The following is an 18,307-nucleotide window of genomic DNA, read 5'->3' on the forward strand; positions in this document are numbered from 1 at the left end:
GTCCATAGCCTTTGATGATCAGGCCTTTATCTTGCAATGCTTTGACTTAAGACAACCATAATGACTCATATCTCAGCAGAAATAAAACTGTACACATGTTTATTTCCAGTGAAGCAGAAGAGGATATAATCCTAGGAGGTTGAAATCCTGTAATTAAATATAAAGGCGGAACAGGAAAAGAATTTCAAGGCATGTTCAATCATATGACAGTTACTTTTGCCAAAAATATACACACCAGCTTACAACTGTTTATAGTGATGCAAAATTTAAAGTTTCAGGCTAACTGTTCCCACAATGGTAGTAACACAATAGGCTGGTTGGCGCTATTATAAAATGCAAGGTTAGCAAGTGGCGTTGCCAGTTAAGACAGGGAAACTATGATTACTAAGAGTGTGTCATTTTGCAATTCAGCAGTCACTTGGTAGTTGGAAAAATGGCTGTCCTACAACGGTGTACAGCATAAACAATTCTGTACGCACGCACACACAAACAATCCTGTGTGCACACACGTACACCCTAACTATACTGTGTAGAATCTAGCAGAAGTCAGTGGTACACTGCTCTGTTGATGCTGATAAGAACATTACTTGGATCAAAGCAAACTATTGCTGAAATAAATGGGACTAACACGACACATCGCTATCAGTGGAATCAAAATGAATTATTCTGAATCAATTTCATTTCAACAATGTAGTTAAGCTCCTTAAATTATTCATAGGTGGAATAAGCCTGTTTTAAAATAAGATCTGTATAATGAAAGGTATGCAAGCATTCCGCTTGATTAAATTATATTTGAAAATAAGGAAAAGGAGAAATTAGTCATTCTTCCTTGCTGCTGGACAGTCATCTGACACAGCTGTTGTAGCTGGACCCTGTATTGAATAGATGACCATGACTTTAATGTTCTCTTCTAACTTCCTCCTTCTATGGATAGAAAATAGATACATAGTTTTTGCAAATAATTTCAGCGACCATCCATGACTTGTTAGACTGTCAGGCAATTAGAGAAAGAGAAAAAAGTATTTGGAGAAAAGTAATATTTTAATCTATACACTAATTTGATGTAATGGTTAAGGCATCAGTCTAGAAACTGGGAGACTGGGAGGTCTAGTCTCATATTAGATACTAAGCCAGCTGTTGATCTTGGGCCAGTCATTTTTTCTCAGCCCCAAGAAGGAGACAATGGCAAACCATTTCTGGAGGGGTGGGGAGAATGTTGGCAAGAAAACTGCAGGAACTTGTCCAGGCAGTCTCTGAGAATCAGACACAATTGAAGGGAAGAATATATATATACATATACATATATATGTTTTCTGAGGTTTTCGCGGGTGTTTGTCATCGTCATCTTCAGGCTTCAGCTTCGTGCTTCTGGGAGCAATGTGGTGTTTACAGCTTCTAGGAGAAGCACGAAGCTGTAAACACCTAGCCTGAAGATGACGAATGGGATTTCGTCAAAACGTCGCCAAGACACTTCCAATTTTACACGGGAGAAAACCCAAATAACCAAAGACCTACATATAAACACCCGCGAAAACCTCAGAAAACAAATATATATACACATACACGCACACACGCACACACACACGCACACACACACACGCGCACACACACAAAGTCCCCTTTAAGGAAACCTTAACTCCAGGTTAAGTTAGTTCTGGTGACTTTGGGGATGTATCCATGTAATTTTTTTCATCAAAGTATAGAAATGGTTTAAGAGCCATGGTGGCGCAGTGGTTAGAATATAGTATTGCAGGCTAATTCTGCCAACTGCCATCAATTTGATCCTGACCTGCTCAAAGTTGACTCAACCTTCTATCCTTCCGAGGTCGGTAAAATGAGGACCCAGGTTGTTGGGGGCAATATGCTGACTCTGTAAACTGCTTAGAAAGGGCTGTAAAGCACTGTGAAGTGATGTGTATAAGTCTAAGTGCTATTGCTATTTCCTCGCCTGGATTTTTTTTTTTACTTTACATCTAACCTGTACTCCTGGCATTCTTTTGAGTTTCTCATCCAAGAACTAAACAGACCTCACCCTGCTTAGTTTCCAAGCCCAATTGATAGTGTGAGATCAAGTTATAAAAACTCATCAGTCCTAGTCAGCAAAAATCTATTAAGACTTACCAGAAATAGTAACATATATGTCTTAACCTTAATCAAATAAATCTATTTTGTATTCCAACTTATCTCTAAGAAACATAGGAAAAGAAAATTCCCCGTTTATAAGCAGGTCTTTAGAGCCTTTGACTCTGATGTCTCAAAAGTATTTGGGTTATTACCCAAACAGTGCACACTGGAGACAAATAATTTAACTGATTGAATTAATGCATACATATTATGTTTAAGTACTGTCTTTTGAGATTTTTTTCCATTCTGCATAAAACCTTATCCCTAGTTACTGCAATTGTTTTCATTCAACTGGTTCAATTTTTCCCTTGAGCATTTAGTTTTAAATATTTAATCCTTCTCTCATTAAAATCCCACTAAAAATGAAAAGGGAAATTCCCCATGTTGGATTTGGGGTTGATGGAAAGTTGCGCTTCATCAATGAAATATGATGAGATTATAGAAATTGGCAGGCTTTTCTGGCTACACATATTAACTATGTTCCATTAAAATATTTTTCATGCTCCAGGTATTATTTAATGACCTTTGCTGTGTGACAAGATTTCTACCAAATCCTGAAGCTCTATAGGTTGCATACACCATGATATATAAACATTTTAAGAAGTTATTTCATTTTTGGCAGAGATGTCTGTGACAATCTAAGTGTAGGACTCAAATTGAAAAAAAATTGCTCAAAATAAATATTTACTCTTTCAGTTATTGATTATAGTTGGCTATTTAATGTTTAATATGGTAGAACATTTTTGTATGCTTCTTTTATGACGTGCTAGTTTTGCAATTTATGTAATTTTTTAAAAATATTTTGAATTACCAACGGCTATGTGTAAGTCACAAACTGACAAGTGTATTTTTATAAACATACATATTGAAGACAGATTTTTTTTAAAAAAACTCTTTTTTGAAACATCCAACTCTTGATTATCATAAGCCTGCCTTATTATTATTATCAAAAACCTTAATAAAAACGTTTTTATTAAGTTTCTGGTTTGAGTGCCCATTTTATTTGCAAATCAACAGCTATTGTTTCTACTGCAGAATGCACCAACACCATGTGGTTACAAATTTCCTGGTAACATGATTGTACAATTAAATAGTTTGATGCTGCAAATACAAAGACAATAAATAATACGTGATTATATTATAGGATCACTTTGGTTGAAAGTAATATCATTGATATTCTATCTATCTTTTAAAAGGAAAAAGGAAAATCAAATTCAGCTGCTGGGTGGCCTAAAGATAACATGGAAAGCCTCTTGTATTTTTTATGTAAAGCTTAATGATAAGTTTAGCAACTGAAATGTTTAATAAAGATTAAATTATATTTTTTTAAAAACTTGCTCATTCCTAATATGAAAACTTGGGAACTCATTTTTTTTTCCTGCCCAGTAATGAGTTAACTCTCTGCTATTTAAAGCCTCAAGGAGCCAAGACTGAACCCAGCAGTCAGAACAGTCTCAAAAGAACAAAAGAATATGCGAGAGAAGACATTTGTGTGAGGAATTCCTGTAGCTGACCCCAAGTTATGTGCCCCTGCTATTTGAACCCAATTCACATCTTCAAATGCACCACTCAGCAATTTGGCTGCAAGATAAAAAGGACATTTGTTGCTTACTTTGTGTTTTCGGATTTTTCTTCCTGCCTTGCATTCTTTTAGTTGCTTTTTCCAAATTTTTAGATGGAAAACTAAAATCAGATTTAGATGATTCCGAACAATCATTGTCCATGAGGTTTGAACTAAATAATCAAATAATTTTTAAGTATAATAATTAAAATAAATAATCACATTTTAACATGCAGGTGCCATGGTGCTGATCACTGAAGTCAAAAAAGGACCTTTTTTTTTTTGGTATCTTTTACAGCTATATATAACCATACATAAAGCCAGTGGGTTCTTATTAAATATAATTTTTCAAGCACAGCCAAGTTCCAGGTAACAGCAGAAACCCATGTGGCTATTCACTAGAACAGCATTTTGATGGCCTCACAAATTCTTGTATCTGCCTGCCTCAGGAATGATATACCCTCCTTAGAACTCAACTTGGGGTGTGTGGGGGGAATGAAATTCTGGTTTAGAAAAGAGAAGTCAAGGCAGAAAGCTATAAACCACCAGGTTATATAGATGTTCATGTTCAAACTAATTAAAAATGTAAGAAAAATTTGCCACACTCAAAGTACTGGCAAATTAATTCTTATCAGCTGTGCAAAACTGAAACAAGAGATTTCAAATGGATCCTGTGGATACTGGTGTTAGTTTGTGTTTAAAATGCTGTGAATTGAAGGCCATGAAAAGAGAGGCTGTGTTCTCTTTTTTAGGGTTGTATATTAGTTAGCAAATATTGCAACGTATTATTTTTTTCTTAACCCGTGATCAACCCAAATACTTCTGGACTGCTCTATGGGTAAAGTACCTTTGTATCAAATACAATTTGCCTGAGAAACATGTCAGAACACTTGCTGAGTAGTCCTTTTCAACAGGTAAGGCTGCCTTCCAGAGCCTTGGGGCATAATTAGCCGGGGGTGGGGGTGGGAGGCTATTATAAAAACACACAGAAGCTGATTCACTGCTGAGGCGGGGAGTTCACAGCATGCAACCTGCCAAGGCCTATTTCATGGCCAGCCATGCCTGCCTGAACATTTATTGAGTTCCAGCCTGCTGTGATAGTGCAATGGTGACCAGCTCCAGCAAATGGCGGCCATTTGTATGGAAGCTTCTACGTGAAGTGAACTTCTATAAGGGCCCGAAGTTGGCCTTTAATGTTAAAGCTTATCAACATTAAAGAACACAAGTCCCACTTCTGCTGTCAAAGCAAGGCATGAAAGGAGCAGAACAGAAAATGTGTTTCTTGTTTTGCAAGGCAGAGAATAAAGGGGTTAACCTTGATAAAAGTATGCAAGAACTATATAAACATTGCTTATGTCAGCTGCAGATGCGGCTGTCCGTCGGGGGCGAGTCATTGGCCCTGACGGAGAAGGTGTGCAACTTGGGCGTGCTCCTGGATGGACGGTTGTCTTTTGAAGACCATTTGACGACCGTCTCCAGGACAGCTTTTTATCAGGTTCGCCTGATCCGCCAGTTGCGTCCCTTCCTGGACCGGGATGCCCTATGCACGGTCACTCATGCTCTCGTTACATCTCGCTTGGACTACTGCAATGCTCTCTACATGGGGCTCCCCTTGAAGAGCACTCGGAGACTCCAGTTAGTCCAGAATGCGGCTGCGCGGGTTATTGAGGGAGCAGCACGTAGCTCCCACGTAACACCTATCCTGCGCAGACTGCACTGGCTACCTGTGGTCTTCCAGGTGCGCTTCAAGGTTTTGGTGACCTTTAAAGTGCTCCATGGCTTAGGACCAGGATATTTACGGGACCGTCTTCTGCCGGCTTCAATCTCCCAGCGACCGGTGCGTTCTCACAGAGCGGGACTCCTTAGGGTGCTGTCAGCCAAACAATGTTGACTGGCGGCCCCCAGAGGGAGGGCCTTCTCTGTGGGGGCTCCTACCCTGTGGAACGAGCTTCCCCTTGGACTCCGACAATTGTCTGACCTTAGGACCTTTCGCCGCGAACTTAAAACCTATTTGTTCCGTCTCGCTGGACTGGCTTGATTTTTTAAAATTTTAATTTGATTAATTGGGGTTTTAAATTTTTAGTAATTTATAGGGTGTAACTGTGTTTTAGTTTTGGCCAATTGAATGAGTTTTTTAAGGGTTGTTTTTAATATTGTCTGTTTTCCTGTATTTTAACTGGCTGTTCACCGCCCTGAGTCCTTTGGGAGAAGGGCGGTCTATAAATTAAAATATTATTATTATTATTATTATTATTATTATTATTAATGAGAGCCAAAGCGCCCTTCAAATCTGGGGAAGTAAGATAGTCCAATATTTGGAAGTGACAGACAGGATCCTCCCCGATTCTCCACAGGTGGGCGGGAATTCTGAGAATTGAAGTCCACAGGTCTTCAAGATGCCAAGATGCACTACAGTTTAACAAGGAGGGGAGATAAAGCTTGCAGAATTCTGTTACTGTAATTTATCTCAATGAAGCATAATTTCATTCTTCTAATGGACTTTATTTTCTGGTCTGGTATACCGTGGGGGGCTGACAAGTCACTTTTTCACATTTAAGATTAAGGATGTTGCAGGGCACAATCCTACATGCACCTATTCATATTTTCTACCTTCTCCCCCTCTATAGGATTGCAATCAGTGCGCAATCAGGGAAACAGAATGCCACCCGGGATCTTGAGCCCATGTGCTAAGAAGCAAGCATTACTGCCACCCAAAGCAGACTGATTGGAGAAAAAGTCCCAATGAAAGGGGGGGAAAGGAGGTTATTTTCAAGAATACCTATTTTGGGATAAAGCCCACTGTTTTCTTTGATAGATAACTGGGATTCATGAGGGCTGAGAAGATTTTAGCCTCAACCCAACAAAGGCTGAAAAAGTTTAGCCAGCATTAAAAGAAATCCCCACCTGACCTCCAGATAACCCAAACAGGAGATTAGCCCATTTCCAAGCAAAATAAGTTGTCACACTGTTAGGCCAATTGCTCCTATTGACATTTTGCATAAACATCTAGCAGAGGGTGATCAGAAAGAAGTCTTATGCCATTAAGGCTTTTCCCCCTTCTTTCCTTCTTCCCTTTCTCTCTCCTCCCCTCTCTCTCTTTAATACCTAAGCTTTCCAGAATAAAGGCGTTTCTGAATTAGCGATAACAAAAGGGTCAAGAGGTCACAAACCTCCTTTTAAGCAAGTACAAATCTAGAAAGTTTAAATTCATTGGAGAGTGCAAATGAGAACTTTTTAAAGAAGTACAAAACTCTAGATTCCTAAAAGAACCCATCAATTTAGCTTACTCTAAGTTTAATGATAGGAATATTTGTATCAAAAAGTTTAGGCTACCAAAGAGTGCATTTTTAATTATTTACTTTAAAATATTCAAACCCAATGATGCAATCTTTTTTTAAAAAAAATTTCTAATCCTCAAGAAATATGGTTCTATGTAAGTAAGTATCTTTTCCTCAAGAGTTTCCTGCCAAAAGAACCTCCCTAAATACCACATTATGAACTATATTCAGCAGATTCCATGTCATTTAGATAAAAATGATAAATTTTAACCTATGATTATGATAGCATCCATCCTTGATTCAGAGAATCACATCAAAGATAAATATTGTCAGGATTGTTTACCTCAGAATTTGATAAATTAGCAAATATAAGATTAGTCCTGATTCAAAAACTATACACCCTAAAAGAATCTAAAAATGTAACTTATGGAAAACAAGTTAAGTAAACAACTATAATTTGGTATTCACGTCAATGTATCCTATACACATAGAACAAGTATACTTTTGAACATACATATATGTATGCATGTACGTACGTATATATGTAAGTATGTATAGAATTTCTTTATATACATGTTGGGGGGGAGGGATTTTTTCCCTCAGCATTGGTTCTTTGTCTTCAGAAGTTTCTACTCTTGATGGACTTCAATCTTTGGAAAGTACAAATACATATTAAAGGCACATCAAAATGATCTCTATGTTCTATCATCATGCAAAAGTTGGAAAGAGTATTGTAGGATGTCCATAATTCAGTAGAATGAAATGTTACAAATATACAATTATTTGGTCTTGTAGAATTTTTTTTTTTAGAATTTTTTTTTTATTGGCCAAGTGTGATTGGACACACAAGGAATTTGTCTTGGTGCATATGCTCTCAGTATACATAAAAGAAAAGATACCTTCATCAAGGTACAACATTTACAACACAAATATGGTCAATATATCAATATAAATCATAAGGATTACCAGCAACAAAGTTACAGTCATACAGTCATAAGTGGAAAGAGATTGGTGATGGGAACTATGAGAAGATTAATAGTAGTGCAGATTTAGTAAATAGTTTGACAGTGTTGAGGGAATTATTTGTTTAGCAGAGTGATGGCCTTCGGGAAAAAACTGTTCTTGTGTCTAGTTGTTCTGGTGTGCAGTGCTCTATAGCGTCGTTTTGAGGGTAGGAGTTGAAACAGTTTATGTCCTGGATGTGAGGGATCTGTAAATATTTTCACGGCCCTCTTCTTGATTCGTGCAGTATACAGGTCCTCAATGGAAGGCAGGTTGGTAGCAATTATTTTTTCTGCAGTTCTAATTATCCTCTGAAGTCTGTGTCTTTCTTGTTGGGTTGCAGAACCGAACCAGACAGTTATAGAGGTGCAAATGACAGACTCAATAATTCCTCTGTAGAACTGAATCAGCAGCTCCTTGGGCAGTTTGAGCTTACTGAGTTGGCGCAGAAAGAACATTCTTGTTGTCCTTTTTTGATGATGTTTTTGATGTTAGCTGTCCATTTTAGATCTTGCGATATGATAGAACCTAGAAATTTAAAGGTTTCTACTGTTGATACTGTGTTGTCTAGTATTGTGAGAGGTGGAAGTATGGAAAGGTTTCTCCTAAAGTCTACCACCATTTCTACGGTTTTGAGTGTGTTCAGTTCCAGATTGTTTCGGTCGCACCACAAGGCTTAGTCATTCAATCACTCGTCTATATGCAGATTCGTCATTGTCTTGAATGAGACCAATCACTATTGTGATTGCTACAATAAAGACAGGTATCCTATAATATCCTTGCCAGTATATTATATAGTATTTTACTTATCAGGATGCATATCTTATTACAGTAAACATATTTTAGAGAGAGAAGGGGTGGGAAGGGAGAAAGAAAAAGGGAGAGCTAGGATACAATTCAACTAATCACAGTCATACATTTGAAGTAAATTAAAAAATACACACTAAAGATTAAGTCTTTTCTGAATGGGAAACCCCAGAATTTCATTATCAGCCTATTAAGCTAAGACAATGTAACTATGGGATATGATATTCATAGACATGTTTTTTTGGCTTAATCCTATTTAGAAATATCTTTCTGAATACTAAAATTAAAGGCACATATAATTTTGAGAAATTGTGCTTATACACTGTGATATATCTCACATACACAAAACATAACCAAAACATTTATTATTAACTTTTGGGAAGGGGAATTATGCTAGTTTTTCTTTCAAGATACATTTTCAAAGAAAACTTTCATCAGCTGCATTGTGAAAATTCAGCAGAGTCTTAACCTGAACAAACCACTGCTGAGAACATCAGCCAATATTTAGAGAAACAGGGCAATGATATTAACATGAATATTATTTTTAATAAGTGGTTCTAAAAGCTGAAAATCAAAAACTTACCTAGCTACTGTAATTAAGCACAAGAGGAAAACAGCATTCTCTTTTAAGATACCATAATATATATTTCAAATAGACAACCCTCAGAAAAGATATAATCTCTCACACATTTGTAAGTGTATCTAAACACATAAACTTTGGGGTTATGACAGCTGCACCACAGGGAATTGTTTTGTTCTGAAAAAAGTCAAAAGTTATTTGGGTTCATACTAATCCTTTGCAACTTAAATTATCCCAAAGGGCAAAACACTTTCTTTAAATCTATCTAAACCTTTAGGAACATTATGAGAAATGTCTGGTCTTGTTACGTCCATGGAATAAACCCAAATATGTTATTAATTCTTTAAGGATTCAAAATTAACTAAAGGCTCTTTGCGTTAAAAAAGAAGACTGCCAAATTGTGCTCTGATGAATTAACCAGAATATTTGAAGGGTACAACACTTGCTAATCCTATTTTAGAAACAAAGATTTAAATGATATTTTTGAAGAAAGTCCCCCTAGAATGAAACAAGGTGGGTAAGATTAAGTAAAAAAAAGAGTCCTACTTAATATGCTATAGCTGTTTTAAGTAGAGGAACAAAGAAATGCTACATTGTAATGCTTCCCTTCACATCATTATAGGTCAAAATGGACCAGTAACAAAAGGACCACTTTTGTTTTTGGAGTTTACAACTAGAAAAGAAGCTCACTGACAGACACTCAAGTTTCCAAAGGATATGATTCTGGATAAATTATTTCTATAGCTAACTATGGTAGCTAGTTTATACAAAAGTCCTTTAAGACAAAAAAAAAACAAGGTCTGAGGTAAAAGTGAGGGGAATTAGAAATATACATTGTTTTATTTTTTATTCATTTCCTTCTGTTTTCAAACATAGTGCTTTCCTTTCCTTGCTTAACAGACTAGGTCACCTTTTTTTACTTATTTATATTTTCCTTTTCTGTTAAAATTTTCTGATTTCTTTCTGTTTCTTGTTAAATTCGACAATACATTTAACAAAGCTGGGCTTGAAATGAGTATTTAAAAAGCTTTCCCCTATACAATTCTTACTCAAGTAAGTTTCGTTTAGGAGAACCCTACTGAATTCAGTGGCACTTTGCCTCATGTAAATACCTACATGATTCCAGCCCTTAATTTCTAAAGGTTTAAAGCTTCTTTGAAATGCCGATGTTATGATATCATGCAGAATGTATTTTATTCCTTCATTTGTATGATGGCATAAAGTTTACATATCTATAAATTAATAAAAATGTAATTTTTTCAAAATGAAATTGTACTGTTATTAGACTATTTTTGTCCTTAGGAACAATGCATTTTTCTTTTTCAAAATACAAAATATTATTTGCTTGTTAGCAATACAGTTATGTTCAAAGACAAATAATATTGTTTTATAAGAGACTGGTACTGCAAATCAGTCACTATAGGTAACTTAAAGGAAGGAGTAAAAGCCACCGGACACCATAAAACCCAAAATATAATTTAATATAGTAATATTATTTATATAATCAAAGGTCATATTTCAAGGGTGTATGTATAATTTGTCCTTCCTCATCAGCAGTAGTAACACCAAACCCTTAAGAAAATACACACACACACACACACACACATTCATTCTTAATATCATATGCTACAAAGACAGAAATATGTTACTTGGAGAAAAGGAGAAAAAAGATGGAGTGAAAGAGCATTAAGATGCAGGCAACTCAGCTGCTATAACTTGAAGGTCTCATTTGCCAACACAGAACCACAAATAAATGTTGAACATTCATTACTGCAGTTCTTTAAAAGAAACCAAATGTGCTAACTTTAACTATGGAAGTAGTAGGATAAGGAGTACCATGTGATGTTAAAAATGTTACCAGAATGCATTTATTTTTCTCTGCAACGTAATTCAATTCAATTTGCAACACTTACAAAGTCATGCATGGCACAGAATCTGTTTATCTGCATGCCTTAATACGCTTAGTTTGGACAAGAATTTTTACCAGTTGCAGAAATCTTCATATTAGTCAAAATGAAATAGAAGTTGCAGTTCTATGACCCCTGGAATGCTATCTCAAGGGGGATAAAGATTCCTTAGAAACAGACAGCTGACCTCCACCAGAAGGAAAACTGAAACCAGCTCCCCTCCGCCATCTTGCACAGCTGGCTTTTTCTGAGGTCAGAAAACCCTGATCTCAGAATGCCCCAAAAGGGGTCACCATGAGAGCTACATAGGCAGCAAGATCCAAAGGCCTCTGCCACAATCCTGGCATGTGGGAGAACCAGAAAACTGCTAGACTAAACCAAATGTACCCATAATTTTGAGTACCATAATTCTTTCTTTCTTTTTTTAAAGCATTTTTTTTATTTGCATTTATATCCCGCCCTTCTCCGAAGACTCAAGGCGGCTTACACTATGTCAAGCAATAGTCTTCATCCATTTGTATATTATATACAAAGTCAACTTTTATTGCCCCCAACAATCTGGGTCCTCATTTTACCTACCTTATAAAGGATGGAAGGCTGAGTCAACCTTGGGCCTGTGGGACTTGAACCTGTAGTAATTGCAAGCAGCTGCTGTTAATAACAGACTGTCTTAGCAGTCTGAGCCACCAGAGGCCCATGCTGCTTTCTCACTTATACCATTCTGACAGTTGTTTCAAATTGCTGCCGGGTTGCAAGTTTTTTTTCATTAGAGATAGTTTTCGACTTACAATAGTTCATTTAGTGACAAAGATGTAACGGCACTAGAAAAAATGACTTATGATCCGTTTTTGTTTTGTTTTTTTTAATTTGAATTTATATCTTGCCCTTCTCCGAAGACTCAGGGCAGCTTACACTATGTTAAGCAATAGTCGTCATCCATTTGTATATTATATACAAAGTCAACTTATTGCCCCCAACAATCTGGGTCCTCATTTTACCTACCTTATAAAGGATGGAAGGCTGAGTCAACCTTGGACCTGGTGGGACTTGAACTTGCAGTAATTGCAAGCAGCTTTGTTAATAACAGATAGACTTAGTCTGCTCAGCCACCAGAGGTGTTTTTCACTTACAACTATTGAAGTATCTCCCTGGTCATGTGATCAAAATCCAGGCGCTTGGCAACTGATTCATATTTATGAGGATGGCAGTGTCCCGAGGTCATGTGATCAGCTTTTGTGACCTTCTGACAAGCAAAGTCAATGGGGAAGCCAGAGTCATTTAAGAAGCATGTTAGTAACTTAACAACTGCACTGATTCACTTAAACAACTTTGGCAAGGAAGGTTGTAAAATGCGACAAAGCTCACTTAACAAATGTCTTGCTTAACAACATAAATTTTGGTCAATTGTGGTCATAAGTCGAGAACTACCTGTACATTATTTTATATTTATTATTTATTTGGTCCGTGGAAGAACGTAAACACTTACTGAAATTGTAAGTTTTGCTTTTAGTAAAATATCTTAGTCCATATTAATCCCACAAATAGGAGCAAAACTGAAAAAAGGAAAATGGCCTTTGTGTTAGATTTCCAAATTAAGATTTTAGTGATGATTCTGAGGATCTTCACATGTTGCTGAACTATAACTCTCATTAGTCAGTGGAAAGTTACTGGGAGTCAAGCAGGGTATAATAATAATTAAGAAGATAGTAGTATCAGCCTTCTACATAAAGAACTAAAGACTAACTGCTGCAGGAAGATTGCACAAACTGACTACAAACAACAAAACGTAACAACAATGGTGCATTGGAATACTTGCAAGAAATACCACTTGGCTGCAAGCAAGAACTGATGGGACCAAAAAAAATATAGAAAGTAAAAGAAAATGAAAGAGCTAAAATGTGCTAGGACTTTAGAATTCAAATAGGCACCTGCCACATAAGACTCCAGGTTTGACAATTAACAAAAAACTCTAGATCCATGATGGCGAACCTATGGCATGTGTGCCGGAAGTGGCACGTAGAGCCATCTCTCTGGGCACGCGAGCCATCGCCTGTTACCCTTCCGGGTTCCGGTGCGCTGGCCAGCTAGTCTTCACGTGCGCAGGAGCACCGGAAACTGGAAGAGCAACTGCCCTGTGTGCATGAGTACGCCGGGAAGCTGATCTTTTGGTTTCTGGTGTACACATGGCCAGCCGGTCTTTGTGCACGCATGCATTCCAGAAACTGGAAGACCAGGTGGCCGGTGCGTATATACACCCCAAAAACCGGAAGATCATCTTCCCAGCGCGTGCATGCACACCAGGCAACTGCTCTTCCAGTTTCTGACATGTGCACGTCCTGTTTTGGCACTCAGTGCCGAAAAGGTTCGCCAACACTGCTCTAGATGGTAGACATTATGATACCTGAACATAGCAGAATAGTGGCTCTAATGATATAGATCTAATCAGGGGTGAAATCCAGCAGGTTCTGACAGGTTCTGGAGAACTGGTAGTGGAAATTTTGAGCAGTTTGGAGAACCGGTAGCAGAAATTTTGAGTAGTTTGGGGAACTAGCGAATACCACCTCTGGCTGGCCCCAGAGTGGGGTGGGAATGGAAATTTTGCACTAACCTTCCCCTGGAATGGTGTGGGAATGGAGATTTTGCACTATCCTTCTCCTGCCACACCCACCAAGCAACACCCAGAGAAATGTAGTAAAAAAATTTGGATTTCACCACTGGATCTAATTCTGTTAATTGTAAAGACTACCCCTATAAGAAAATACCAACCTCATAGACTATATTCCAAGATTTCTAGAAGGGAAAGCCACTGAAACGCAAGCCACGAAAAACTCAAACCCAAATTTTATAATGGTTAAGCAAAACTGAACATATCTGTTGTTCATCACAGGGAAACATTTCTCAGCAAGCATCCTATCAACAAAGAGGTGTGCTAAATCCAAAGTCCTGATGAATCATACAGTGATCTGATTTCTACTACACTTGTAAATATCTAGCCAATAAATTCAGAAGCATGTTTCTGAACATTTTCTTATTTTTATTAAACTTAAGACTGAAATAAAGACCCATAAGGCTGTAAGAGTCAGTACTGGACTTAATGCATTACTTATTTTACGTGAAACTCTTGATGCTGGGTGGACATACAATCAAGAGTTACATCTTAACTAGAGTTCACTGCAAGGGCTTTAGCATCCAGTATGATTCAATGCAATATCAGATCCTAATGAGAGGTCCATAAGCACTACATAAATGCAGTAGCACCCTCTGACTTGTGAACCACTCCCACCCACCCCCACGCTGAAACGGTACTGAATGGACAGTCACAAAGTTGAAAGCAATAAAGAGCTCTTATGTTAAGTAGCACTATAGAATTCCCCTTCCTGAATTTGCCTAATCTTTTTTTTTTAAGTTATCCAAATTTATCTATTTTCAGTCTCTTGTCTATTAACCCTCACCAGAATACTTGCTTTTTTTCATAGCAGTCCCACGATGGAATAACTTTTACTGAACTATACTTTTCCTTGAAAAAATGTAGTTCTTATCAGAAACGTACAGCAGTTCTTATCAGAAGAGAGGTGAAGTTAGGATTTATTTTTTGCTAGACTGGAAAATCCTTTTGTTTGCCTTAAACTATACTGAATAATTTGAAATCAATCAGAAAACATAATACTATCCAAGTGACTATGGAAGTCCACTTAAAAAAACACCACCACCATCCTTACTCTATGTAGGGATGCAAAATACTATGTAGATTATCATCTATGCTACGCTGGGCAGGATACTCTTCTGTGTGTTTCCCATGTAGTGGAACTTCTAAGACGATCACTTAAACAGCTGTATGGATTTCTTTAACTAACTATCAAGCTTTTATACATGTGCTATATAGTATTTGTAGTGAAAATTACCAATCTGTATTGCCCTCGCCTCCAAATCTTGTAAAGTGTCAAGAAATCACACCAAGGGGCTAAGCTGTTGTTGAGATAACTGGCTTCCATTAGCAAGCATGTGATTGGCAGGACGATAAAGTTTTTTTTCTCACAGGTCAGCTACTTTTTAAAAAGAGGGCAATCCTGCTGATCCATCTTTTAGCTACAGTCTCTTGCAATGTCCCAATTCTCCTGCCTTTTAGCTTTGATATGGTTCAAGCTTTCCCCTTTGTATCAGCCCCTACCTGTCATCAGCTCCTCTGCACCAAACAGCAAATATCAGGAGCTTGACCTCAGGGCACAGTCCGGGTGGGCAGGTAAAACCTGACCACTGGACTTACTTCCTTATCTTTCATATCCTGCAATTCACGAAACAGTATCAAATTCAAACTAAAGAACAGAAGCCTGACCTCTTATAAGAACCCTCTGAAACAGCTCTGTTGCTTTTCTAAGTATTCTTGAAAAGAACTGTCATCTGTCCTATTAGGAGAGAAATGAATCATAAATAGGAAAGAGGGGAAGGGTGTTAAATCCTTCATGTAACTTAAATATCATCCACACGAGTTGTGAATTAGGCCAAAAAGAAAATAATTCACCTCAAATTTTGCATTCAAAAGCAGAAAAAAAGAATGTAGCCAATAGACTTCATAAATTGTTGCATAAATACTTGTTGCATCAATACTTGAGATAATAATATACTGTATATACTATATTTACTTACACACGCACACACACACATGGATTTTATAGTTTACTGCCCAGGAGATACGTGGAAAAAAAAAACTAGGCTAGCAAAGAAAGCTTGTAAAGTGACTGATTGATTAGCCGTGTAAAGAAAAAAAAATTAAAACAATATTTTTCTAATATGCGATAGGATTAACCTATATCCCAGGTCAAATGAACAAAGATGTTTATATTCCTCCTGTTTCAGTTTTAGAGCTCTAGAATAACCCTATCCTAGAATAAATATTTTTGAATATAATTTCTGTTTGTAAAGGTAATATTGTAATAAAATGTTTCCTGTTATGCTGCTGCATGTGATCTCTAAAATCAAATACATTTTTTTAAAAAATCACATTAAAGTTAATTTACCTTTTTCGCACTTATAGCCATATAACTTCCTACAGAAATAAGGCACTCTGCTAGCATATATTAAAACAGTAATTTCATTAAAATGTACAATTGTTTAAATATATTACAATTCAACCTTATGTATTGATCATTTAATTTATGAACTTAATATATAACCTTTTGCTAGTTGGAGAGTTCTCATCTAAAATGATGGAATTTTCAATAACAAATGAATTGCCAAGAAAGGCCTTAATCTCATTTTTGGTAAGAATGACAAAATCTCCCTGTTATGGTAACTAATAACATTTGCTGCAAAATTAAAATGGTATTTGATTAATTCATGGAATTGGTCATGAAAATTTCAGGAACAGAAATTTTCATCCATTATTTTGCTGGATCAGAATAAACGTTCAACCAACAGTTTCTGCTGTTGAGAGGCCTACTCTTCATCTTGTACTAATGATTTGCAGAAATTAATTAACCTTCTCTATACTCCTTTATCACCAAAAAATCTCAAGCTCTTTTTCTGCTCTCAATATTACAATTGCATAAACCTAAATAATGCCACTTTTTAAAAATCTTTGATTGTATGTTATTCTATTTCTTCAAAAATGTATTACCTTTCATTAGGCCCTTATAAACACACCAAAATACAGTGATAATAACTTTCCTGTTATTGTTATTCAAAAGATCCATGTTACAAAATGTTACAAAGCTCAGAGAATACAGAACCTAGAATCTGGAAGATAGGAGAAATCAACAATGTAAGAACGAAGAATAGATGAAGTAAGCAAACACCTTCCCCAATAAGACAACACACCTATCATCAGGGCTAACATATAGCTTCCAATTCATCTAGTTCAGTGGTAAAATAAAGCCGGCTCGATCCAGATCGCGCGATCCGGTAGTGCTGGCAGCGGGAGGCTCCACCCATCCACTCAGACGTCACCATGTCCCCTTTTTGACACTCTGTGCATGCGTGGAGGAGGCGTGTGCACTCACATTTGCGAACCGGTAAATGAATACTGCTCCTGATCTAGTTCCATACTGAATTTTAATCTAGTTCTAAGACACTTGGTGACCAATATCCTTTATTGAGTGAACATGAGACCCAAACACTGAGAACAATCTGCAGGCAACTGTACTTCATGCTTTAGCAGTGAGATACCAAGTTTCTTACTCAAGTTCTAAGTCCACTTTTAGATTCTGGGCTGCTAAACCTCAAATGTCTTGGTTCCCCCATTCCAAATTAGTACATCCATACTTTAAAACTGAACTTGTAACCTCACACTTGTTAAATAAGTAGAAATTAGTCCCAATCGTCTGGTGAGATATTATCTTTTGCTTCAGTATGCCAAGTGAATTACAATTAAACTGAGCATATACATAAATCTGCTTTCCCTCCAGTCCCAGTCAACACGTTATTATTGCAAGGAGTTGATATCTGCCAGAATCCTGACATTATCATGTGATTGCACAACTAGTATATTTAAGCAGAAATAATGAAGATATGCTTTTCCAAAATATTAAAAATAGAACAAGTTCAGGAAACTTATGTAATCTTATGTGCTCTATGCAGTGGTAAAATCAAAAAATTTTTACCACCGATTCTGTGGGCGTAGTATGGTGGGCATGGCAGGGGAAGGATACTGCAAAATCTCCATTCCCATCCCACTCCAGAGGAAGGATAATGCAAAATCCCCATTCCCTCCCCCCTCCTGGGGGAAGGATATTGCAAAATCTCCATTCGCACCGCATTCTGGGACCAGTCAGAGGTGGTATTTGCCGGTTCTCTGAACTACTCAAAATTTTCACTGCCAGTTCTCTGAACTGCTCAAAATTTCTGCTATCGGATTTCCAAAACCTGTCAGAACCTGCTGGATTTCACCCCTAGCTCTATGCAATCCATTTTGAGATATCATTAACCAAAACCTGAAATATAGTCTTTCTAGTTGTGCAGTACTGTAACTAAACACTCCCTCCCTCCCTCTTTCTCTCTCTCACATACACACACACATCTTTGGAGTGGTCATCATCCAGTTGATCCATTGAAT

At 37.1% G+C, this 18,307-nt stretch overlaps 1 protein-coding gene across 8 annotated transcripts in view; it reads right to left on the reverse strand.

The window, feature by feature from the left end:
- The window catches only part of EXOC6 (exocyst complex component 6), a 114,118-nt gene that overhangs the window by 13,298 nt on the left and 82,513 nt on the right, over nt 1–18,307 (reverse strand). The window contains exon 22 of one of the 8 annotated variants that reach the window (XM_058187872.1): nt 8,216–8,713. The exons of the other annotated variants lie outside the window; for them this stretch is intronic. Coding sequence (XP_058043855.1) covers nt 8,702–8,713 — 12 coding nt within the window. The 3' untranslated portion in view covers nt 8,216–8,701. Of the gene's footprint in view, nt 1–8,215; nt 8,714–18,307 lie in introns of those variants that run through there. 8 annotated transcript variants of the gene reach the window in all.

The sequence above is a fragment of the Ahaetulla prasina genome, chromosome 6 (genome assembly GCF_028640845.1).
Source record: "Ahaetulla prasina isolate Xishuangbanna chromosome 6, ASM2864084v1, whole genome shotgun sequence".
Lineage (NCBI taxonomy): Eukaryota > Metazoa > Chordata > Lepidosauria > Squamata > Colubridae > Ahaetulla > Ahaetulla prasina.